This window comes from Eschrichtius robustus, chromosome 17 (genome assembly GCF_028021215.1).
Source record: "Eschrichtius robustus isolate mEscRob2 chromosome 17, mEscRob2.pri, whole genome shotgun sequence".
Classification (NCBI taxonomy): domain Eukaryota; kingdom Metazoa; phylum Chordata; class Mammalia; order Artiodactyla; family Eschrichtiidae; genus Eschrichtius; species Eschrichtius robustus.
The window spans coordinates 42,353,458-42,380,957 of record NC_090840.1 but is presented as its reverse complement, the minus strand read 5'-3'; the positions used below and the strand labels follow the sequence as shown (position 1 = coordinate 42,380,957).

At 36.5% G+C, this 27,500-nt stretch overlaps 1 protein-coding gene across 4 annotated transcripts in view; it reads left to right on the top strand.

The window, feature by feature from the left end:
- Positions 1-27,500, top strand: part of RUNX1T1 (RUNX1 partner transcriptional co-repressor 1) — a 138,137-nt gene that overhangs the window by 91,209 nt on the left and 19,428 nt on the right. For all 4 annotated transcript variants that reach the window (XM_068525421.1, XM_068525419.1, XM_068525420.1 and 1 more), the window contains 3 exons: positions 14,177-14,427; positions 18,728-18,813; positions 19,351-19,552. In XM_068525421.1, coding sequence (XP_068381522.1) covers positions 14,177-14,427; positions 18,728-18,813; positions 19,351-19,552 — 539 coding nt within the window. The remainder of the gene's footprint in view (positions 1-14,176; positions 14,428-18,727; positions 18,814-19,350; positions 19,553-27,500) is intronic.

Below are 27,500 nucleotides of genomic sequence, written 5' to 3'. Positions count from 1 at the left end.
CACCACTGCTTGCAATATTAAAGGAAAAGGTAAAGATGAATGATATTCAAATACGCCAAGTGCCACTGATGGTTATTAGACACACAGTCAATACAGGCATACCTTGTTTTATTGCACTTTATTGTGCTTCACAGATACTGCTTTTCTTTCTTTCTTTCTCTTTTTTTTTTTTAAAACAAATCGAAGGTTTGTGGCACTCTGCATGGAATTACTCTATTGGCACCATTTTTCCAGTAGCAGTTGCTCATTTTGTGTCTCTGTGCAATTCTGTTAGAATTTGGTAATTCTCACAATATTTCAAAATTCTTCATTATTATATTTGTTATGGTAATCTGTGGTCAGTAATCTTTAATGTTAACCATTATAATTGTTTTGGCATTTTTTACAAATAAAGTATTTTTTAAATTAAGGTATATACATTTTTTTTTAAGACATAGTGCTACTGCACAGTTAAGAGACTACAGTATAGTGTAAACATAACTTTTATATGCACAGGGAAACCAAAAAAAATTGTGTGACTGGCTTTATTGTGATATTTGCTTTACTATGGTGGTCTGCAACTGAACATACATTATCTCCAAGGGTATCCCTGTATTAAAATTATCATTTACTATGTAATTCATCCCAACCACATATTTTACCCTTCAGTGTTAGGAAACTTGTTATTCTAAGTTTTCTCAAAACATGGTGGTTTTGAAATCTGGCCTAAGCACAATGCAGTAGCTATTTAATTTGGGTTTTATATGAACTAAGAGAAAACTTCTGGGAAGCTAGATGGACTGAGTGAAGATAAGAGTTAAGTAATAGAACTTATAGATGACATTTTTGCTGAAAAATTTTATCAGTCAATATTCATTCTATCAGGTACTCTGCTCTAATAACTGAGAATTCTAAGAAATGTAAAATAAAACCCCTTCTCCATTAAACCTTACGAATTAGTTGTTGAATAAGGCATACACATGAAACTTCCAATGTACCTTACTAAAATAATTTTCCTGAATACCTCAGCCTCATATATAAATATTTTCTAATACAAGAATATAAAGTCTTATCAGCATCTTGCATAGTATTTGTAAAATATGGAGAATCTTAAAATGAAACTATATTCAGAAACTTATTTGTTATATGCTTTGTTTCCTTTTTCTACTTATCCATTCACTCTTTATGCATTTTATCAGGGAAGCGTAGACCAGCCTCTGAGAGGTTAACACCCTGGCACAGATTCCTAGGAGCTTATGATCCTTGGAGCTGCTCAGAGACATCTATCTGTGACCAACTTAGCTACCCTTAAGTGTATAGTTGCTTTGCAAATCAGAATGTTATTAAAAGCCAGCCAGTTTACATACAGTTATTATATAATCCTCTGTTAAGTAGTTTTTATGCTACGATCTCTGGAATTTTTCTCCTCTTGACATAGGATCTCTTAATAGTTTAAAATGCCTAAAGCAAAAGATTAAACGTTAGTTTACTTCTGACGTACTGTAGACCCACCTCCATACATGACCTACCAACAGTGCTACTTTCTTATTTTCGCAAGTTGTATTTCCATAGTCATATTTAAGCATTTAGTACTTTAGCTTTTAAAGGCAGCTGATTAATCCAGGTGTCTGAGTGGTGTGTCTACATGATACTAAAAACCAAGAAGCAGCCCAAAGATAGATGATTCACATGTGTATTCCTGTCTGATCCTAACCATTTACCCTGCAGGGAATCAGTACTATGTGCTGGTATTGAGATGTTTCAGCTCCATTTTTCCAAGATAGTGTGGTAAAGGAAATTAAGGAGAGACTAGATGGAAAATTGGGAAGAAGAACATTTATTTGGGTGGAGGAGAGGATAACAGGGAAAGGTTTAGATAGCTGTGATAAATGTAAAGGTAATCCTATAGGCAAAATTGGAAATGGACACAATCTATTCTAGAAACTCTAACTGCTAAATAACCATAACAGGCAGAATGAAAACTTGCTTTATCCACTTCTCTATATTCCCAGCACTTTTCTCCACTGGTTCTTTCCCAGTGTTTTATATGTGAATATACTGTGACTTTAGACCTCCCTTGAACAGCGCTGAGGTAAGCCCTTGGCAATGTGCTAACATTGATATGGAAACTTCATATAAATTCCACAGAAAATCAGCATTTTTGTTTTGATGATCTGTAGCTGTGTGTGCATGCATGTTTGCATTCAGTCAGGTAGAACTTTCTTAAAAGAGCCTTCAGTGTTTTTCTCCCTCTGGTTATCCATAAAAAGTTGCTGGAGTCAGAATTCACACAGTTGCTCTTTGGGTAGAACATTCTTTTTCAAGTGGAACCCTGAAGTGTGCGTTATAATGGAAAGATGGCAAATGGATTTCCTTAGAGTTAGGAGGAAGGGTAATGAGACTATGTTGTGTAAATACATTTTTATCTTGTGGGAATTTGATCAGAGCCAAGAAAATATGGGCCTCTACAGTATTTCTTTGCATATATTTTCTGCATCTTGTTTGCATGTGCATTTTCCTCTTCTCTGGTTATTTATCTGTATATCCAGATCTACTATATGAAATTTTATAGAGTATGGAGCTGTTTGACAGCAGAGCTTTTTTTTTGTTTTACTGAATGTTTTGTTGGTGCATATGGTCTGACATGGATGAGCAGCCACGGTGAGATTTTGGAGTCTATTAAACTGGCTCATTAAAAAGATCAATCTGTTTCTGTAATAACACTGGGAACCATCAGTCAGTAAAAGAGGGAAAAACTGACACCTGAGGAGAAAACACATTTTGATAATTTGTTCGTGACACGTCACGAACAAAAGCGCGCTCTATATTTTGTTTACAACTTTGGGGCTTAAATTCTGTGATGATTGCTGGTTTAATCTACTAAACAGTCCTCACGTATTTCAGGGATGGGTTTTGGCAAATGTAACTTCTCATCCTTAAATGTGATTGTCACTGGTTATATTTTTTCTTTTTTTAAGCATTACTTTTATTTACAGAGAAATGAATACTCTGGGGAAGTCTATGGATTTTTTTTTTTTTTTTTTCCTGTATGGAACAGTAAAATTTATTCTACTTCTTTTAAAAAATAGCTCTAGGGTGAGTCCCTGAACAACTATACTAGATTTGTAGGTCTGTGGTAGAATAACTTAGAACCCAAATTAGACAATTTTCATTTAAAAATCGTGCTATTTTTTTCCTAAAATGTTAGAGAAAGTTAATAGAAAGTTCTGATTTCTATTCTTTGTTCATATGTAAAAGTTTACTGTTTATCTTGCCATTTTGTGATGGGAGAAGCTGAGGAAGGGAATACAGACCTTTTTTTGGAGCTGATTAAATGAAGAGACCACTTTCAAACAGAGACTAGAAGTTGAGTCCTCTTTAAAACTGCTCACCATGATGGTCATGAAAACACAGTTTCAAATGGAGTGAGGAGGGAAAGAGCAGTTAGACAAAGGCTGCATTTTTTTGAGACTACAAAATAGTTAAAAATGACTATGTTTAAAAGGATACATTTTTTTTTTGTTAATTATCATTTGATGTCTTTTCTCACAGCTTTGATGTTGCAGCTTTTGTTATATTTGTCTTTAACATTGTGCTCTCACCTGTCATGCTGATTTTCTGACTCAGAATCTTTCTGGCTTAAACTGAATGATCATTGGTTTTGTATGGGTAACACTGTCTCCACTGCCTTCCTCCCCGTTTCAAGTGATTTATGTTAAATATTAATCCCCTTCATCTATCTATCTCTATATCTATATATTTATATGTAATCATTTTAATGTAATTATGCTTTAAATTACTCTCAGTTTAACACGTCTTGGTTTTTATTATGAAGGCCAGATGGTTGCATTAATATGTATTTCCTCCACCCCCAATTATTAAACATTATTTTCTAAAAAGATTTTCTTGAGCTTTAGTAGTATGTAATTTGTTAGCTGGGAGCAATCTTATAGATTTACGAGGTCAATCCTTTATCTTGAGAAAACTAAGGCCGAAAGAACTTGCTTAAAGTTACAGAGCTTCTTAGTGGAGAAATTTACCTACCTGAAATCTTCCAGTTGCACAAAATATGATTTAATGTGCAGAATGTAAACAAGGAAAGCTTAACTAAGAATTGTGTCTTTTTCCCTCCTTACTTTCCCTCATTTATTTTTTCTCTGTAATTGCTCACGTGGGCAAATGCAACAGTATAATATTCTGAGGTTTTATAAATGTTTATAATGATAGAGGATTCACAGTAAGCCAGATTTCCTGGCTTAATGAGTAAACTAGAAAACACTGAATGTTGGAGGGTCATAAGGCAGTCATTTTGAAACCGTGTTGGTTGAATGTATAAGATTTGTCAGCAAAGAACACACCAGCTGAACCTATTAAATCCATTTTTCCTTTTCTGCAAAGTGAATGAGATTTCAATATTTTTGTCTTTCTAAAGAGAAAAGATAGGTGCACTTTATAAGGAATTGTAGGGACTTCCCTGGCGGTCCAGTGGTTAAGACTCAGCACTTCCAATGCAAGGGGCATGGGTTCAATCCCCGATCGGGGAACTACAATCCCACATGTCACGCGGCACGGCCAAAAAACAAAGAAAAGAAAAATTATAAGGAATTGTAGAATTAATTGACTATGCAAAAGAGAATTAAATTTTTATTACCTGCCGCATTCAGTTTTCTGTGAAAAAATATAAGGGATTTATATTATATTCACACATTCTTGTTTTGTGTTGCATTTTTTAATGCATTCATCAGTTTCAAGAAGAGAGTAATCATCCCTGTAGAAATGATGTTTTCTTTTTTTTTGTATTAGTCATATCAATTGTGGAGGCTTCTAGTGAAATTGCATTAAGTTGCATTTACATGATGAGAAAGATTGTGTGGCTGTAGAGAACATTTTGGTCTCCACACTCCAGCCTCAGCGTAAACTTGCTACTTATTTTTGCTTCTCTCCTAGGGTCTGGCTCTGCTGAACATTGTTCATGCCTTAGTCTATATTCTGACTGATGGTTTCTGTTTTTTGCACTAGTTCTTATATATAATAATTCTATTCATACTTTGCAGGCTAACTCAAGACAGGTTCTACTATTTGAATGAAGGCTTCCCAATCATGAATATTATAATAATGGTTACTATTTACTGAGCACTTAAGATGTGCCAGGCCCATGCTAAATAATTTACATATGAACACACAGCACTTATTTCCTGACAGTCCTATTGCATAGGTTCATGCTGGCTGGATAATATGTCTGAGGTCACATGGCTTGTAAGAGGCACTGATGGGATTCTAAACCCTAGGTTCTCTGACTTGAATGCCCACACTCTTTTAACTATGTTTGTAATACCCCAGCCTCTGAACGCCTCAACTTGAAAAATAAGTGCTTTGGTTAAGTTGTTGAATGCCAAATATGTGTTAGGCTCTTTATGTAGAGTCTCTCATATAGTCCTCTCAGTAGCTCTGAAATAATTGCCCCTATTCTGTGACTCATAGAGATTAAGCCTCCTCAGTTCGTATGGCCAGCAAATAGCAGAGCCAAAATCTGAAGCCAGCTCCATAGCCCCTGCTCTTTCAAATGTAGTGATCTTTTTGCCTTCTGATCTCCCATACCACTTCTGTACTCTTTTTATGGTACCTACTGAGTTCAGGTCCTGCGTAACAGTATAGAAGTCTTGTACCACTAACTAAACTGTGTTTATGGTAAAAAATTTCTTGCTAGCACGCTTCCAAAAAGCATGTAAGTCTGCTACTAAACCATAATCTTAGGAGGGTGTTGGGGATCATGTCTTGCTTACTTTTGTATGTCCAGTAAAGCTCAGGATAGTGCATGTTACACATACCGGCTATCTAAAACAAAACAAAGCAAAACACCACAAACACAAAACAACAACAACAAAACACTAGTTGAACAAATAAATAATCAAAATTAAACTTTAATACAGTCGTTTTTAGCAGTATAGCAAATGACCCTCTCCCCTAAGAGTTTTTTTGCTTTCTTGTTTACTTTCTTTCTATCATTTTAAAAGATGTGTCCCTGAAACACCTACAGCCATGAAAACAGCCAGGAACAAAGTGCCATGATTGATTCACTAACAAGAAAAAATTAGAGGGCTCCAGTTGAAATGTGTAGATGACAGATTAGAATAAGAAAGCGTAGTTCCACAGGCTAGAAAGCCCAGAGATAAACCCACACACATGTGGTCACCTAATCTTTGACATAGGAGGCAAGAATATACAGTGGAGAAAAGACAGCCTCTTCAATAAGTGGTGCTGGGGAAATTGGACAGCTACATGTAAAAGAATGAAATTAGAACGCTTCCTAACACCATACACAAAAATAAACTCAAAATGAATTAAAGACCTAAATGTAAGGCCAGACACTAAAACTCTTAGAGGAAAACATAGGCAGAACACTCTATGAGATAAATCATAGCAAAATCCTTTTTGACCCGCCTCCTAGAGTGGAAATAAAAACAAAAATAAACGGGACGTAATGAAACTTAAAAGCTTTTGCACAGCAAAGGGAACCATAAACAAAATGAAAAGACAACCCTCAGAATACGAGAAGATATTTGCAAATGAAGCAACTGACAAAGGATTAATCTCCAAAATTTACAAGCAGCCCATGAGCTCAATATCCAAAAAACAAACAGTCCAAAAATGGGCCCAAAAATAGAACTACCGTATGACCCAGCAATCCCACTACTGGGCATATACCCTGAGAAAACCATAATTCAAAAAGAGTCATGTACCACAATGTTCATTGCAGCTCTATTTACAATAGCCAGGACATGGAAGCAACCTAAGTGTCCATTGACAGATGAATGGATAAAGAAGATGTGGCACATATATACAATGGAATATTACTCAGCCACAAAAAGAAACGAAATTGAGTTATTTGTAGTGAGGTGGATGGACCTAGAGTCTGTCATACAGAGTGAAGTATGTCAGAAAGAGGAAAACAAATACTGTATGCTAACACATACATATGGAATCTAAAAAAAAAAAAAAAAATGGTTATGAAGAACCTAGGGGCAGGACAGGAATAAAGACGCAGATGTAGAGAATGGACTTGAGGACACAGAGGGGGAAGGGTAAGCTGGGACAAAGTGAGAGCGTGGCATGGACTTATATATATTACCAAATGTAAAATAGATAGTGGGAAGCATCCACATAGCATAGAGGGATCAGCTCGGTGCTTTGTGACCACCTAGAGGGGTGGGATAGGGAGGTTGGGAGGGAGACGCAAGAGGGAGACGATATGGGGATATATGTATACATAAAGCTGATTCACTTTGTTATAAAGCAGAAACTAACACACCATTGTAAAGCAATTATACTCCAATAAAGATGTTAAAAAATAAATAAAAATAAAAAAGTAAAAAACAAACAAAAAACAAAAATGGGCCCAAGGCCTAAATAGACATTTCTCCAAAGAAGACATACAGATGGCCAACAAACACATGAAAATATGCTCAACATCACTAATCATTAGAGAAATGCAAATCAAAACCACAGTGAGGTATCACCTCACACCAGTCAGAATGGCCATCATCAAAAAACCTACAAACAATAAATGCTGGAGAGGGTGTGGAGAAAAGGGAACCCTCCTGCACTGTTGGTGGGAATGTAAATTGATACAGCCACTATGGAGAGCAGTATGGAGGTTCCTTAAAAAACCAGGAATAGAATTACCATATGACCCAGCAGTCCCACTACTGGGCATATACCCTGAGAAAACCATAATTCAAAAAGATACATGTACCGCAATGTTCATTGCAGCACTATTTACGATAACGAGGACATGGAAGCAACCTAAATGTCCATCAACAGGTGAATGGATAAAGAAGATGTGGCACATATATGCTGGAATATTACTCAGACATAAAGAGGAACAAAACTGAGTTATGTGTAGTGAGGTGGATGGACCTAGAGTCTGTCATACAGAGTGAAGTAAGTCAGAAAGAGAAAAACAAATACCGTATGCTAACGCATATATATGGAATCTAGAAAAATGGTACTGATGAACTTAGTGGCAGGGCAGGAATAAATACGCAGATGTAAAGAATGGACTTGAGAACGAGGGGAAGAAGAGGCTGGTATGTAGTAAGAGAGTAACATTGACATACGTACACTACCAAATGTAAGGTAGATAGCTAGTGGGAAGCAGCTGCATAGCACAGGGAGATCAGCTCTGTGCTTTGTGACGACCTAGAGGGGTGGGCTAGGAACGGTGGGAGGGAGGCTCAAGAGGGAGGGGATATGGGGATATATGTATGCATATAGCTGATTCACTTTGTTGTACAGCAGAAACTAACACAACATGGTAAAGCAATTATACTCCAATAAAGATGTATTAAAAGAAAAAACAAAAATGTGGTTCCAGACAGCAGGAGCAGTAGCAACTGAATACTTCAGCAATGGTCAGAAATTAGTGAAGACAAGGGGACAGTCGCTCCCAGGCAGTCTGACTGTTCAGCAGATGGAGAGCTCCAGGGACATGTGCCTCAAGGTTTCCACCTTCTCCTTGGGGGAGGGAAGGCTCTGGGAACCCACAAATTGTAATCCTGAAGGGTCCAGGTATCTTGTTTTTGTCTGGAGGGGCCAACATCTACCTGCATCTATCTTATTTACTCCAGAAGGTGTTAGTCTGCTGCTCAGGAAGTTATCTCCTAGGTTGTGGTTCAGCAATAGAGAGATGGAAGGCACTTCCTTCCATGTGGCCCAGTAGTGTTGGTCCTGTGTCACTCAGTGCTTTGTTTTTCACCATCTAAACATCCCACTTCCTGCAGGGTGATATTTCTGCAAACATAGAAATCCCCGCAGGTTGTCCATGAAGAATCAGGTTTGATTTTCTTTTTAAGGAAGCAGGGGAATTTGTGATGTATTTTGTTTCAGATACATTATTCAATACCAATATAGGGTGTTATATAAAATTCTTATCTAAACTCACCTATTTCCTAAAAATTCCTGAAGAGACCTTTGACTGAGTTGTGTTTTGAAAATATGATGCCCTAAATGACCACTCCCCCGCCCTTTAATTCAGTGTCTAGTCTTTCTGTGGAAGCCTTAACAAACTGCATGTGTTAGAAAAAGGAAGGAAGCTTTGTTTAAGATTAAGTTATTAATGTCTTTGGGCTTTACTTTAACAGAACTGTCACCTCCTGAGATTTAGATGTATGCTTCTTTCTAAAATACAAAAGTAAAGAATTGGTTTTTTTTTTAAAGACTCAGCCAGTATCTCAGCCCTGGTTCTGGCTGAGATGCCTGCAGAGTAAGACGAGGGCATGATAAGGCCAAGATAATGTGTCCTGGGGTAGGGCAGAAGGACCTATGCCAGAGAAGCTTATGAGACCAGCAGCAGGACTTTATTTTGGAGAAGAAAGTTATAGAGTGACTTTCAAGTTTCTATTTTGGTGGCTAAGTAGAAGGTGGCATAATTGACTGCTGCAGGAAGTACCAGAGAAAGACAAGGTCAGTTTAGACATGTGCCGTTTGAAATACGTGTGGTCAGTTGGAGAAGTCAACCTAAGGCATGTATTTATTTGTAACAGGACTAATATCAGAAGTTTTAAGTTTCTTCCTTGCCATTCTAAGGTTTATTATGCTGTACCAATTTGCCTTTCCCTAGAACAATCTTTTAGTGCTATTTTCCCCACTTAAAAAACATTTTAATCTAGAAAAAAACTTATGTCTGTTCCTGTCATGTAAGAAATTGATTGGTCCTTTTATTCTAGTTATTGCCACGATCTTAATAATTTCTTTCTTCATTCTTCCCTATTTTCGTGTTACTAAGGAATTGTCAGTGCATACTAGCCTATTATGACATTTGAAATATTTTATATAAAGGAAAGTTTTTTAAAAAGTTTGTTTTCTTTCTCAAATAAGTCAGTTTACAGCCTCTGTTTTGAGGAGCTGAGAGAGAACAGCCTGAAGTGGGGTAAGCTGTAAATTAGGTTGTCTCTTAAGTGTTTGTTTGTTTTTTTTTAAACATGTATTGTTTCCTATTAGTTTCATTTTACTGGGCAGGAAACTGAAGCCAGGTTATCTCAGGGTCACACAGCTGAGTCCTGAGCAGTCTTCTACTCTTAGGACATCAGACCCTGAGAGAGAAGTGATTGGGATCTAATTGTTGAAGTAGTTAGGTTATATTCAGGAAAATTTCTCCTGGAAGGGAGATAGAATATAAAAAACAAACCAATATATGCCTTCTAGAAACCCATGAGACATGACAGACTTCCCACTAGAATTTGAGTTATTTTGAGAGTATGCTGGTATGGGACAATGAAAAGTATTTGTTAGTTTTGCCTAATACATTTTGAGAAGGTAAGAAACATTCACATTTGGAATTTGCCCCCAGGCAAATGAGGTTTTAGATAGTTTTAGGCATTTCTAAGAAGCAGACAAACAAATAGCAATTAAGTTGTTTTGGTTAGCTTTCTGGACATACATCCTTTGAATAGGGTTGGCTTTATAGGTAGACATGAGTCATTGGAGGAAGCACAGGGAGATGTCTCATAACTATTTCTGTGGGCTGTTTGAATGCTTTGCTGCTAAAATATACCTACCTCTGTGAGGTGATGAGCTTTATTGTTTCAATAGCTGCAGGAGTGCTAAGACCCAGAATAGGGACTGTCACTGCAAGGACGTGATAGAAATGACAGGACAGACTCAGGAGCTAGCCCTGCTTCTTAGGACATTACTGTCCTTGCTTTAGGAGGGAAAAAAGCTTCAGTACAGGCTCATTGAAGTAATAGCACTGATCAGAGGGTTGATCTGACAGCAAAGATAAATAACGTATCTAACTACTTTGAAAATAGGAAGAATTCTTCCAGTGTTGAATGTTCTTGTTATCTTTGAACAAGGAGACACAAAACCAGTAAGTTGAGTTGGTTTGACACAATTGGATCAAAGATGTTTTGATATTTAGAAATGTTTTGATGTTTATATATTTAGGCTGCTATAAGGTATTTAGAGAATATTTTCTATTTTTGCACAAAAAATCAGCTGTAAATAGTACGTTGTTCAAAGCAAAGAACAGAGAAGTTCTCTGTTGGTTCAGGTGGTTGACTTAGACAAAATTTGGCCAGTGGACCATTAGATTTGTGTGTTTCGATCTACATAACCATGACCTTTTATTTATTTATTTATTTATTTACTTACTTATTTAAATTGAGGCGTAGTTGATGTACAATATTATGGAATTTTCAGGTGTACAACATAGTGATTTATAATTTTTAAAGGTTATACTCCACTTATAATTATTATAAAATATTGGCTATATTCCCTGTGCTGTACAAATGACATTTAGAAATAAATATAGAATAACTGAATTGCAGAGTTTTCAAAGTAGAAGGGACCTCAGAAATTATCCTAGTCCAGTGGTTTTCAAACTTGATTTTAGCAGCTTTTTCCTTCAAAAATGAAACCTTAGGTGGAACCTCAACTTTTAAAATAGATAAGAATGATAAGTGGGTTCCTCTGGCCCTTTAAATCTTGATTGTTTGGGGTAAAAGCTCTTTATTGCCCGCAGAATCCCTAAGCACCTCAAGTGGCACAGTTTGAAAACCACTGATCTAGTCCAACCCTTTCATTTTACAGATGAGCAAACTGAGGTCCAGAGAGGTTAAGTGACTTGTCCAAGGTCACACAGCTAGTCGTGGAAGAGCCAGGACTAAATCTCAGGTCTCTTGATTCCCAGTCCAGTGCTCTTTCCACTACACCACACTGCCAGTAAGGTAGGTGCTGTGTTGACATTATATTCATAGCTACTAATAGTCTTCAGTATTTTCCAACTGATTTATGCTGGAAATGTTTATGCATTGAATGTTGAAGTGTATTATTCAGAAATGTGTAGGATATGGAAATACAGATTAGAATCACATAAATATCCTCTTAGAAGATATATCTATCTAGAATGTTTCCATTCACTTTTAAAAATTATTTTGAAGCAGTGCATTGTAATGTTTGAGACATTTTAGTCTGGTCAATGATCAATATGTATGGAGTCAGAATATTTTACTGTAGACACTTTGACAGGAGCAGCATTGAGACTTCTGTTTGACACTCCCATGGGGACCATGCCCTGCTGGCATTTCCAGTGTTGGACAGTCTCCTGGCTCCAGAACATCTTTCGCCAGCATGTATTGGGCATGTATTCATTTCCCATTGAACTCTGCAGTTTCCCTCAGTTCTTAGTGTGCCTGTACCTTCTATCTCTAACTCCTCTGTCCTTTATAATCTGATGTGTGCAAATTGTCACTGGGGCTCTACCCTAAAGGGACATAAAGGGCAATTCATTGTAGAATCCTCTAGCCCCTAATGATCTCTGTTGTCAAGTCAGTTTCCATTCAAATCCCTCCAGTTTTATCAGACAAAGACTATCCCTGGGCACTAGGAAAGTGGAAAGAGTGTCTAAAGTATCTAAACCTAACCAACCTAAAATCAAAAAAAGGTGTGCAGATGTAAATTCCCTGGCAGTCCAGTGGGTAGGCATTGCCATGGCCTGTGTTCAGTCCCTGGTCGGGGAACTAAGATCCCACAAGCCGCACGGCAAGGCCAAAAAAAAAAAAAAAAAAAAAAAGGGCACGCAGAAATCTGTAGCTACTGTGATTTGGTAGAATTCTTATGGGGAAATTTCCCAGGGAAAACAGACGCTGCCACTGGTCTAAGGATAGAGAGCTGGTCTTGTGAGGAGAGCCAGCTACTAGGTAAAAAATTAGTTTGGGAGCTGTGCTTGCAGTCAAAGTGGAGGTGATGCATTCCTATCTTACAGACTATATTGAGTTCATGTCTTAGAGATACATTCAGTCAGAAAATACTTCTTCAACCCTACTTCTGTTTGAGAATCTAGGAGCAGTTATCAGGTCTCATTTATAGAATGTGTTCCTTCTGAAAGACAAGTACAGTTTTGTGTATCACATGATGAAATGCAGTCAGGGTGTGCCTTCCCTGCCCTAAGATCTCATGACTTCACACAGGTCACTTGTGCTCTCCGGGCATGTGTTTCCTCAACTTTAAAAGAAAGGGGTTTGCCCTGATCTTTCTTCTAATCCCAGCTAGCTCTGTATGACTGCTGATTGATTATCTTGGTAGCCCAAGGTAATGTCAGTCCCAGACATTACATTGTCTTATTGCATTAATTCAGTTAATTCAGTTTGATCAGTGCTTTCTAATAGAACTTTCTGACATCATGGAAATGATCTGTATCTGTGCTGTCCAGTACCGTAGCCGCTAGCCACAGGTGGCGATTACACTTGCAGTGTGGCTATTGCTACTGAAGAACTGGATTTTAAACTTTATTTAATGTTAATTCACTTTTTTTTAATAAATTTATTTATTTATTCATTTATTTAATTTTTGGCTGCATTGGGTCTTCGTTGCTGTGCGCGGGCTTTCTCTAGTTGAGGCGAGCAGGGGCTACTCTTCGTTGTGGTGCACGGGCTTCTCATTGCGGTGGCTTCTCTTGTTGCAGAGCACGGGCTCTAGGCGCGCGGGCTTCAGTAGTTGTGGCACGCGGGCTCAGTAGTTGTGGCTCGCGGGCTCTAGAGCACAGGCTCAGTAGCTGTGGCGCATGGGCTTAGTTGCTCCGCGGCATGTGGGATCTTCCTGGACCAGGGCTCGAACCCGTGTCCCCTGCATTGGCAGGCGGATTCTTAACCACTGCGCCACCAGGGAAGCCCTGTTAATTCACTTTTAATTTAAGCAGCCACATGTGGCTACTGTATTGAACAACACAGCTCATAGATGTCCTCTGACACGGAAGTCAGACACAGCTTGGATCAGTGCAATAGGTATACCTGAAGAATTCACCAAAAGAGTGGTGCTGTTGTACCTTGATGAATCTTCACCAAATACAGTTGCTCCAAGGGTAATTTGTTAGAAATCAGGTGTTCACTTTTGAATGAAAATGTTATGTGCAGAGTGGAGATCAGGCTTCCTCTTACTTGTGACCGAACCACATGAGCTTCAACTGAAAGATGTTTGCTAATTTGATGAGAAGTGGAACATTTTCTCCTGTGCAGTCATGTGATCATTTAGGCCTCAGCATGGGTTTTAGTGAATTCCCACAGGTCTAGGAAGCTGAGTTTAGAAAGTTTCTGGCCAGTAAAAGAATATTCTGTTTATATTACAAGTTCAAATGTGAGTGTCCGAACTATGCTGGTTTCTGAGTACATTATGAAACAAACTCTTTTTCTTCCTCCCTCAGAACCAAAGAAAATGGCTTTGACAGAGAGCCTTTGCACTCAGAACATCCAAGCAAGCGACCATGCACTATTAGCCCAGGCCAGCGGTACAGTCCAAATAATGGCTTATCCTACCAGCCCAATGGCCTGCCTCACCCCACCCCTCCTCCACCTCAGCATTACCGTTTGGATGATATGGCCATTGCCCACCACTACAGGGACTCCTATCGACACCCCAGCCACAGGGACCTCAGGGACAGAAACAGACCTATGGGTAAGACTGAAGGATCTCTTCACTTCTTATGGGACTGTATGCTTTAAGACTTGCATCATTACTTCTCAGCTAAACTTGAGGCTTGATATCTGTGATGGGGTAAAAATTCCCTTTCTTTCTATAGTGTCTCCTTTATGAGAAAACTTTGTTGGTATTACTGTGTCCTTTAACAGCTGTGCTTTCTCTCTCTTAATTACTTACGTTCTTTGTGACAGCAGGGTATTATTTTGCGGGGGGGGGCATCTAAATACAACCTCCTCAACTGTATTAACATACGCAAAACAAGTGTTTAATTTTTTTTTTAATATGAGGGATTTCGTATGTAGTTACTCTGCCACAAGTATTTTTAAAAAATCAGTTTCTTTCATTGTATCTTTTATTTGGGATAGTCTCAAAGTTCATTTTGAGTTTTCCAGTCTCTGTGATAGTCTGTATTTGAAAAATACAATATGGTATTATGTCGGTGGTTTAAGTCAACAGATGTTCTTTGAGGAATGATTTAGTACTTTTTTTTGTTTTCCAACTTAGAAGTGCCAGTGATTCAATTTAGTGTTGACAATTTAGTGTCAAAGATCAGAATACCAAAGAAGGAATGAGTTTGGGTAAATACATGTTCTGTTTGCCTGTGTTCATTCCTTCTTTGCATAAAACTGTTGGAAGTGAAGCATTTAGGAGACATTGTCTTCTAAAGAACAGGTGCTCACCATGAAAAATAAGAAGGAAGACAAATAGGTAAGTTTTGATACATGATCAGTGTTTGAGGTGATAGCATTAGAGCACTGTTCCTGTTCCTGGGGCTTCTTGAATTCTTGATTTTTGGCGAGTCAACCTAGTGATAAACTGAGAGCAATAGTCAGCCCTCTCTCTTGTCTTTTTCTGTCCCCTGAATCCATGCTGTCCAGCAGCAGGACTGCCTTTACCTCTTAGCTAGTTGCTGACAAACTTCCCTGACATGGGACGGTTTGGTGGGCAAGATACTGGAAGCAGCACAGGACGAAGTCCAAGGAGAAAAGCAGAACACAGAGCTGAGGGCGCAGAACTTGGGAAGCACGGCCAGTTCCCTGCCTGAGTAGTAGGACAACGGTTTTTTTAGCCACAGGCAGAGAATGTGTGGTGAGCAGAGGTTTATGTTAGACTTCTAACTAGGTTAGTAGGACATAGGGGCTTCCATATGTAGGGTCTTTTGCTTGAAAACACAACCCTCCAAATGTTTAGAAAGCAGAAAGGGAGAGTCAGGGTGAGGGGAGGGGCGATGGAGGCCCTGGATGTGAGATAGTAAAATAGTAGTTTCACTTGCCCACAACATCATTTCTACATTTATATAGTATGTCAAATGGCTAAGCATATAATTTGTGCTTTCTTAATAACCAGTCTGTCTAATGTTCTCTCAGGTACCATTTCGAAGAGCTCTAAAAAACGGTTATGTTATTTCTCAGTCTGGATTGATCTTTTGACCCTGAAATCAAATGCAATAACAGCTCCCTTCAAAGCAAAAGCCTTGCCATTTATTTATGACTAATGCCCTCAAACCATGATTGCTTGTTTTCAAACAGAAGTGGAGTCACCAGGTCATTGTAAGACCAATTCAAGATACCCCACTTTGTAAGTGCTAGGAAATGGCCTATTTCTTAGGCAGCAGATTCTATTTTATGAAATATTAGTTCCAGTACACTACAGAGTAATCAACAAGGAACTAATTATGCTTATAGTCAATGATTATGTTTTCATCTAGTAATATAAAATATTCCTTTATGGGTTATATCTGTACCCACTGGTTTTATGTGATTTTTTTTTTTTATCAGACCATGTTCCTTACTTTTTAATTATATTAGCTTATAAAACTAATAGTGCTAATCTTTATAAATATACGCAACTACTTAACCGTCCCTGAAGTCTGGCATAGTTTAGTATGTGTTAAAGTAAAGTAAAACCTTGACGTATGAGTAACAAATCATGGTGTTACATCAGGCTGCCATTTTGAGGATATAAAAATTGTCATAAATGTATACTTAGTCTGGTATGATTTATAAATGTCTATGATATGTAGAGACATATTTGCAGAGACGTGTACTCACTAGAATCTTTTAATGAAATAACTTTACAGGCAGCATTAGTTTATAAATAAACTTAGAGTTTCAGCCTAGTTAGTAATTGGGTAAGACTCAACATTAGTGTCAGGTTGCCCACAAATGAAAATGTGTTTTAATGAGTCTGAACTGTTTTCCCCTAGTACATCCCTCTGGTATTATGGATATAAATAAAAATTGTGTGGTGATGAATATTTAAGTATCTGTAATAGAAAAATTAATAAATGTAAAAATTTGAGTTGTTTTATTTTTTCTTTTTAAAGATTTGGCTGTATCCAACAAATGACCTTCAGAGTTCAAAAGCAGCAAACATATGAGACCTGTATTTTTTCACCAAGTACTTGGGCTCAAACATGTTTCTAATGTACTTATTATTTTTCTGTTGTTGTTAAATGAGATGATGCTTAGCACTGTTCCACAAATGCTGTTATCCCATTAGCCACAGACATCCTATTGCTCATCAATATTATTCCCGGTGGTAGAGCTCATGTCACTATTGATTTAATCTGCTGAATTTTTGAACCTTTTAAGACCTCTGAAGTTCTTGGTCTTTATATAGGTCAATATAGTAAGAAGCCTCCATCATGAATCTTAACACTGCATTTATATCTTTATCACTCTCCAGTTGTTTTCTGTGATGATTCATTTCAATGGTAGTGCTGTTTCCCTAAAACACAGGCAAAAAATAAGTCAACAAAAATTACACATTTGCAAACATTTCAACTTGAAATTGTCACAACAGAGAAATAACTAAATATTACTCTTCTCCAGTGTCTTTTCTATTATGCAAATTATTAAAGCTTATTTGCGATTTTACTTTTTTACCAATAGGTGGCATTGACAATTTTAGCTTTAAAAATGTATTTCAGAATATATTCTAATTGGAGAGGAATGGTGCAGTGTTTTATATTTAGCTTTTAATTTAGTCTGAGAAAGCTGACATGTATGTGTCACTTCCATCAGCTATAAATTAAATTGTATTTCATGGTTGGCTGAAAAAAGTCATATGACTCATTATCTTTATTTCGCTAAGTCAGCTAAAAGGGGATTTCTAACCACTCAGATTTCACAAAAAGTGGAATGCAGTGTCTCATAACTTTTATTGTCATTTAACTCCTACATAACTCCCTCAGAAAAAGAGCCTAGGTGTCTAGAAGCCTAAACCATGTCAAACTTAATTTGCTATTCAGAGTAACAGTGAGAACTGGCAACCAAAATAAATAGTTTTAATTGTTTAAAGTGGAAAATCTTGCCATAGCCTGGTGCCTTTCCTTGATAGTAGAACATGAGGTGTTTTACACAATTTGTCAGAAGAGCCACACGTTTCTAGGTATCTCTGATTAGACCCTTTCACCCTGTCCCTTTAGGCAGACACATTTATTTTTTTATTTTGATAAGCATCCTTGCTAATTGCTCATGTTCGTTACTATTGTTCTCACTTGGTAAGTGTTTCCTTATTACCTTTTCATGGTAGCATCTTAACTGTGATGCTAAAGAGCATTAATATTTATGCTGTGGACTACAAATTAGGATTTTTAGTTTCTTAGCTTGGATTTATGGTATTTGTCCAAAATTATATCTGGTATGTTGATTTTGTTTTCATAGAGGATATCCAATTTATTTTTATTTTTTACTTTTTGATAAATTGAATGAGTATATTTTGCTTTTATGTTATGCAAGCCCTCTCTTCATGGCGTAATTTTATCACGAAGGTGTATGTAATAAGATTGTGTTCATTTATACTATGCTGAAATGTGGAATAGTTTTACCATGCTTGTTTTAGAAAAGCATATCCCTATTCATGTAAAACAATTTATGCTGTCTTCGTTTTTAATGCAGGAAAGCCACACTTTGAAACCACTTAATGTATACTTGTGGTTTCTTGTATTTATTAAGATTCAGGATATATTTATATTTTCGCTTAGGGAACATTATATGGATAACTGGCTCAGGGCTTGGTATCTCCTCATGTGTAAAAGAAATGGTTCTGACCAGATGACGTCTAAAATTCCTTCTAGTTTTCTAACATTTTATCATTCTATGAGAGACCCATGAGGTAATTCTGAATCTGAATATGACTCATGCCTCTGTTCAAAAATCAAATATATTTTCACATCGTTTAGTTTGCCCACATAGTCTTTGCTAAGTGCCTATGTGCATATGGATGATGTCCTTAATGTTTTAGGGTGATTCAACCTTCTTTATATTTATAGGGTTGCATGGCACACGTCAAGAAGAAATGATTGATCACAGACTGACAGACAGAGAATGGGCAGAGGAATGGAAACATCTTGACCATGTAAGATGTTGGTAATCATTTCAAAAAATGTTTTGAAAACAACTGGAGTGAGGTGACATGATAAAAGTGTGGGGATGCTTTGAAGGTATTTTCTGCCATCCTTGAAAAAGTAATAAATGAGAATGTTTAAAGTCGAATATAGGATTTGATTTCTAAATTGATATCAAGGCCACTTATATAAGAGAAGTGTTTAGATCATGGAAAGGATTCCCTAAAGCCAGATCAGTGGGCTGCTGTTTTATTTGTAGAGAGTTATTGAGTTTATCCAGTAATGGGATTAGTATTTGGAAAGATGGGTTTACTTCAGCTGAAATCTCCCTGTCATGCCTCCCACATTTTATTCTCATTCCTATTGAGTTAACTCATCTATTGGATCTCTGTTTCAAATCTAACCTTTGAAAATATTAGACGGAAGCCTTCAGAATAAAATAGCATTCTTCATTGTCCTAAAATAGTTTGTTTCACTACCCACCAAAGTCTTTGAGTTGTGGTGATTGATATATCCTTCCTTTCTCCCCCTGCCCATTTCTCCCATAGCTGTTAAACTGCATAATGGACATGGTAGAAAAAACAAGGCGATCTCTCACTGTACTAAGGCGATGTCAGGAAGCAGACCGGGAGGAATTGAATTACTGGATCCGGCGGTACAGCGATGCCGAGGACTTAAAAAAGGGCGGCAGCGGTAGCAGCAGCCACTCCAGGCAGCAGAGTCCTGTCAATCCAGACCCAGTGGCGTTAGGTATCTTTTCTTCAGATGGACATATTGAACGGATACTTCTTATGCTATTAATGCTGAGTTTATTTTTAACTCGTCTTCAAAAATAAAGGCTATACAGGGAATTGTAGAACAATAAACACTTTATATCCTCAAATATGTCTTGTCTGTTAGGCAGATTGGCATAGAAAGAGGCAGTTACAAAAATTAAACTCCTTTTCTAGGTTAATGTTTTGGGCTTATGACAAAGCTTCAAAGCTGGACCAGAATTTCACATGAATCACTAAAATGCGTGCTCCTTCATAAAACAGCTCTTTGGACCCTGTCTCCAACCTGCAAAGACAAAATCTCTGGGAGTGGGCTTGGAGCTTCTAGCAAGCTCTCCGGGGAATTCTGCTGCACCCTAGTGTTTGAGAGTACTTTATCTCAAAACCCTTCCAGGAAGAGACCTAAGGGCTCTATAGTTTGCCCACTGCCACTTGAAAATTAGTGATAGAGATGTAGCTCTTCCATGACCTGAACTTAGATTGCTTAACCGTGATTTTATTAATTCTAGTAACTTACAGGACTATTAATATAGCAACACTTTAGAAATTGAATGCATACATGTAGCCGTATTTAGTATTGAGATTTGGGAATTGTTGGGGTTATAAATATAAACAATATAAATTGTTGGGGTTGTAGGTTATAAATAGAATTGTTGGGGTTATACTTGGTTTCTTTACAAGTATATGGAAAGAAAATTTGAACCTGAAATAATTTTTGAGTGGCCTGTGGACTTTTTCCTAAATTAATAATAAGCTACTGTCATTTACGTTGCTGGCCACTACTTGTATATACAGTCTGAGCCAACTTAATGGAGATGGATTTGTGTTGACCCCTGTTCTCTCATCTCATTTTTCTTATGTGTTTAGCCCCACACCTGCTACCTAGCTTAGGTTAGGGTACAGTCCATGCTGTAAAAACAAAACTAATTACCTGTGTGCAGATTAAGCTCGTGACTTTGGCCTCATTATCCTCCATGGCTGATTATCAAATATTTAAAACTTGAAGTATATTATCTGGCTATTGATCACATTATCTTTTTTATTAAAATGATTCCTAGTCAATAAAGTTTCCTTTGCACTTAGGTTCGTCGATTCCTGCTAATCCCTGAATGCTGAATGTCTATTGCCATAATAAGTATTAAATAAAGGAAGATTCCAGGTCACATAATTTACCCAACAGACATTATTCTAAAGGATATTTTAAAGAAAAAAGTGTTATTTGTTAGCTTATGTTAAGGCAAGCAATGAAAATAGGTTTAAGATTAATTTGAACCAAATTAAACCAAACTGTTTAGAATAGAATAAGCATCTTGCTTTTTACTTCTGTATTGTGAACCAAAATTAGCTAATAATAATAATAAAGAGAATATTTGTAATCATCCAACCTAGGCAAAAATTGAGAGCCTTAAATTAAACAAAACTTTGGGAGTAAAAATATCCATTTTAGCTGGCTCTATTGAACAAATTCATCGAGTCAGTGCTTATTTGTTGAACCTGGCTTTCTGTGTGCCAGGCATCATGCTAGGCACTGTAATAAAGGAAAAATGTTCTTAATTCCTTCCTTTGAGGAACTTTTGAGCTAGTGGAAGAGATAGGCAAGGAGACAGCTAGTGGTCGTACCAGCAGGCCGCTCAGTTCAGTCCCCTGCACTGACAGGATTAATATTATCTGCTGTCCATTGTAAAAGAAAAAATTCAGAAATGGATAGGATTTCAGACCTATGTGAGTTATACTCAGCACACTGAACATAGGACCGTTATCATATAATCGCCTATAGTCACGCATTCTAGTGATGCAAGTGTTCATCGTTCTCTGGGAAGCTAGGTTTAGTTTCCTTGTTATGTAATCAAAAGAATAAACTTGGTTTTAAAAACTCCTTAAGAGTACACAAATTACATTACTTTTAATGATGCTTAATGAATTCATATTTTTGGTAAAAGAGAGATCGCTTTGGTTTTAAGCTTTTATAGATTGTATTTTTCAAAGACTACAAGTAGTTCATTTCTTTGTTGGGACTCTGTTAAAACAGTCCTATTCTTTAGGGACACAGAACCCTAGATTGCGTTTTAAAGAAACTTACCACAGCCATAGGGAGAACCTGTCAAGAGCCATACAGTATGCAAGTTTTAGCATCCAACAGTTATATTTCACTGGTGTCTTTTGCTAGTAGATTCCTGAAGTCTTCGAGTTCCATCCATCTTGTGAGCTGGGCTATGGCTATAAATAAGGCAGGTAGTTTGTAATCATGGGGCATAGTCATTTACGTTAAGTGCTTTCTGAGGTTTTCTCTTAGGCTTTGGAGTCGAATGTATTAGTGTGTGTAATTAAAGGATTAAGGATATTGACTGATAAATTTATGGATATGGATTTATGGATATAGGCATATGGATATGCCTAAGAGCTCCATATCCTATGATTATTCTGCATGTGTTTCTTTTAGCTAGATTCTCTTAATTCTTAAGCTGCTGTCTGGTCTCAAATGAGACCTTCAGAATAATGTTACATAGAAGATATCTTTAGTTCAAAATATTGCCCTAGTCACATTCCTGTCTTAGAAACAATGACAACATTTAGTCATACACTCATTTTTAGCATTTTAAATTGTATTTGACTGTACAGAGAAAAATGTAACTTCCATGACTGTTGTGTTGTGTTTGTGAAACTCATTCCCATTCTTGCTTTTGAAATACATCCATAGTATTAAGTCAGTTTGAGGGATTGGTAAGATAACATGATTAATCTATTGCTAATTGAATTTTGGGAGTTGCCCCCAGATATTAAGTAAAGACTATTTTAAATGAGTAGCCTCTTAAACAGTTTTAAAGTTGAGTACACACTAAGTCCATAATGGTATTTCTACTCTTTAAGTAAAAAACAGGTTGTTATCTTGAAGGACTTTTGAAATAATACACTTTTCCTTGAAATAATAGATTTTAATTATTTGTATTATTATTATAACTCACTTGCTTTCCAGGAAAAAACTCCAAATATCCAAGTCTTAAGAAAATTAGAAAACTATTTTTTTAAACAATTTTTAATTTTTTTAAAACAATTTAAAAACTAGTTTTTTAAACCTCAGAAAGAGGTTTTTGTTTTAAATGAAATGATACATCAACTTGATCTTCACAAAAGGCTTAGAGATTCGTAAGTTTGTTGATTTAATACCACCTCCTGCCTCAAGTAATTGGTAGAGAAATTAATATTTTAAAATTCCTTTGGCTGACAAGTTTTATCACTGTCACATGATTGAATTATAGAGTTTCTCATTACTGTCTCAGTGCTCAGGAGATCTAGCATGAAAGTTAAAGGCACAGGGTTTGAGCAGATGTCTGGATCTGAATCCCTGGTTCTTCTTACTAGTTTTGTGACCTTTGGCAAGTAACTCTCTGCCTCAGTTTCTTCATCTGTTAAGTGGGGATGGTAACAATACATATTTCATAGGTGTTTCTGCATTAAATGAGTTAATAGTTATACAGCATATGGAACAGTGCCTGACACATAGTAGATGTGATATAACTAATAGCTATTATTATGATTTCTAACATGGAATCTCACAGTTTAGAGAGTAGCGAGCAGTACATAAAATTAGTGTTATTGCTTGGCACACAAGTTTATGAAATTATAGTAGATTCTTAGGTATTTTTTCATTCCGAAAGTATTTCCAAGCAGTAATGTTTAGGTGGCTAATTTATTTAATAGGCACAGAAACAAGAAAAGGGGAATTCCGTCTTAAATACAGTAAATCTATTGTACCTTTGGGACCCTAATTCATAATACAGAGCTATAGAAAAATAGTTTACTCCCATCCAAAGGAATATATTTTTCTACTTCTATACTATCAGATTATAAAAACCACAAACAAGTTATTCAGTGTATATCTGCATATAAAAGTTTAGATTTTATGTACTTGTATTGATTCCTTTTAAATTACATCATGGAATTTATTTCAAGACAATGCATCTGAGCTCCTAATGTAAAGTGCCTACTGTATTTTAAAGAGTCTACTGTATTTAGTATATTGGGTTAAAAAAGACGTGACTACTAGTTAAATATGTCCATCTTTGAAAAACAAGAATAGATGGTTGCCTCCGACAGCATTAGGTATTTTATTGTTAAAGATGAAAATCCTAATGTAGTTCTTGGCTTCTAGGTTGGGTTGGGCTTCTGAACATAAAGTTGAGATTTCTGGATTTATTATCCTTTAAAACAAAAATAAGTAACATTTCTAAAGATGAACTCATTTAACCCTTCCTTTCTTTTGATGGTTTTTGTAATAGATATTATCATGATCACAGCCTCATTCTGCCCACTACAGGATGAAGGCCATAACATAGGTGCTGCCAAGCTTTGAGCATTGCTGTCCTGGGTCATATGAGGTCACATTGGTTCTCCAAAGGCCATCAGCTCATCCCTTCATGTATATTGATGGCGGCCCTTGCTGTATCTAGTATCCAATGGTCTCCATCTGTCGTAAGTGTAGTGCATCTTCCATCTCTTCCGTACATCATAGATTGCTTGTTCTGTCTTCTCACATTTCTTAAAACATTTCCCCCACTTCGACTTGGTCTCCTCATTTCATAGATATATCTTCTGGGGGCTCCCCTCCTCCTCTTCTTTCATCCCCAAGCAGTTTGCATCCCAAAGTAAGCTAAACTTAATTTATAAGGTCTTTTCTATAATTTTTCCATCTTTCAATAGTTACATATGTATACATTTCACATCTTAAACCATCTCGTACAGACTCTTCTGTTTTTGTTTCACCACTACATTTTAGAACAACCATCTATTTTACAGCAACTGATATTTTATAGGTGGTCAAGATTTAATGGTTAAAAATTAGCTTCTTCAGAATCTGAGCCTTAGAATGTTTTGCATACGTTTGTCTAGATTCACCAATAATCTAAAATAAGAAAGTCTTAAGAGAGAAGTTGTCTCTTGTAATATTGATCAATTTCAGGATTTGTTTTGGTTTTTTAAACTCAATTTTGCATATGTGGACTCTGTTATTGCTGCTATTTAATCAGAAGAGAAAATATTAAATTAGTCATTCAGTTTCTGTAGCTATTAAAGTACTATTTGTCAGTGCATCAAAATAGTTTCTGAGCAGACCTCTACTGTCATCACTTCATCCTTTCTGTTGGTACACGGATGCTTAGCTAGGACACAGTAACTTAGAACTGGAGGGGATATTGTAAAATATGTATATATATATGTAAATAGGTGTGTATTATATAAAAAATTTATTTGCCTTTATATTCTGCAGCTATTTTGAGAAAAAAAAAACTTTCTTTTATAAAGCAGGATAGGATTAAAAAACTTTTGCTGGATTGGAGTTGGTATTTCTATCAGGGTTCTAGGTCAGGTGGAGTTTGACTCTATGCAAATATGACAATGTGTCATTGAGAATTCTAGGGAAATGTAGGCAAGAAGGTGAAATACAGCACAACTTTCCCGTGTGGCATATGGATCCTCACGATCTATACCGACTGTATAGCACACGGGAAGGTGGGTGCACAGTTGACTCCAGTACATTATCTATCTTTGAGCAAATTTGGGGGCTATTCATGAGGTTTGAATAAAATTTATAAAAGTATCGTCTAAGAAGTTTGAGGACTTCCCATCAAGGGTTCAGACAGTGAATTGCTAACTATAGACATAACTTCTCTCCCCAAGTGACATGTACTGAGGGAGTAAAAATTTACTGGTGTATATTACTTAATCCAAACCTCTTCAATGGTTTTGTTTTGTCTAAAGTTTTGTGCCCTTTGGATGTCAGTGCTGGGTGAAAAAAGAAAGTTTATGGTGCTCTTTTCACCTTAGTTTTTTTAAATAAGGAAATAAGTATACAGTCAGCCCTCCATATCCGCAGGTTCCACACCCATGGATTCAACCTACCACACATCAAAAGTATTTGGGAAAAAAAATTCCAGAAAGTTCCAAAAAGCAAAACTTGAATTTGCCACATGCTGGCAGCTATTTACATAGCATTTACATTGTGTTATAAATTATAAGTAATCTAGAGATGATTTAAAGTATAGGAAAGGATGTGTGTAGCAAACAAATTAGCATCCAAAGCAAATACCGTGCTTTTTTTTTTTAATTAAAGTGTAGTTGATTTACAGTGTTGTTAATTTCTGTGGTACAGCAGAGTGATTCAGTTATATATACATTCTTTTTAAAATTCTTTTCCATTATGGTTTATCACAGGTTATTGAATATAGTTCCCTGTGCTATACAGTAGGACCTTGTTGTTTATCCATTCTATATATAATAGCCTGCATCTGCTAACCCCAAGCTCCCAATCCATCCCTCCCCCACCCAACCTCCCCCTTGGCCACCACAAGTCTATTCTCTATGTCTGTGAGTCTGTTTCTGTTTCACTCCTGGGTATGTATCTGGATAAAACTGCAATTCAAAAAGATACACACACCTCTATGTTCAGAGCAGCGCTATTCACTATGCCATTTTATAGAAGGGACTTGAACATCCTCGGATCTTGGTCCCCTTCAGATACCAAAGGATGACTGTATATCCATTCTTACTGGGCAACCTGCTAAATAATAATGATGGGAGTAGCACAACATCTAATCAGAGTTTAGGATGTGCCATGCCAAGCATGTAGTAGGAAGTACCTCACTGAGTCCTCACAGCAGCAATCTCAAATGTGGTAGTATTGTCCCCACTTTACAGATGTGGTGACTGAGACATGGAGAAACTAACTTGCCCAGTGTCACAGGGAGAGCAGGTGGCAAAGCCAAGATTCACCTTCTCTGGGCTTTAGAACTAACTCTTCTGCCTGTGCTGCCTAGGGCTGGTAATTAGTATTTGGATAACTTAACATCACTTTTCCTGTCCCCTATAATAATAATAGGCCATTAAAAAATAATTTTTATAAAGTTATAAAAATTTCCTTAACCCAATAAATGGAAAAAAAAATTTTTTTTTTTGCTACTGTGGAGAAAACATTTTTTTTTTCTGTTTGTCTTCAGACTTTACAAATCTATTCTTATCCAGTAAATTATTCTTAAGCCAAAGTCTTTTCTCCTAAAAATAAATGTCTAAAAGTTGTCTTAAGTAAATCTGTTTCACTGTGTCATGTGGCTAAATGTGAACTTGAACTTGACTGCACTTTCTTTATAATGATGTGAAAGGTAATCTTGACAAATCTAATTAGCCACGTGATATTTCTTTGAAGTCGTATATGCATCAAACGGTTTTATCGAGCTCTTTAGCAAATGAAAATTACTTAAATAAAGACATTTTGCTTTTCATTATTTACTGTATAGAAATGAATGTGTACATGAGAATGCATGGGTATTTCCAGTCAATTTGATTATCAAGTAGTCATAAAATTATAATGTAAACTTTTAAAAATAAACTTTTTATATTTGGAATAACTTTAGACTTAAGGAAACATTGCAAAGATAGTACAGAGAGTTTCCATATCCCCTTCACTAAGCTATAATAAGGTTTTGCTAATTCAGTGTAGTTGTGGAAATTTTATGTTCTGGCCGACTGATAATCTATGTACCCTCGAAGGATTCAAAATATTCAAATGTGTCTAAGGCATTCAAATATAAAATGATATATACTTAGCTAAATTGATTGTGCTTTTCTCATTCTGTAGCTCCATAAAATATAGAAAACTGGACTGAATTTCTTTTGATCTTTACCATACATTAGATAAAGTATTCTTTAAAAAGTCTGCTACTTAACATTTCTTATACATGTAGAGAAAACTTCAATTATTTGAAATTTATCATGGGTTGAAAGATTGCTATATTTATAAAAGTTAAAATGATTTTTTTTTCTTCCCCTCAAACTTCTAAATACATAGACTTTCATTTGAAAATCCAGTATGGAAGAAGTTTAGTGCATATTTTATCTCTGAAAGACTGTACACTTTACTTTCAAGCATATATAAA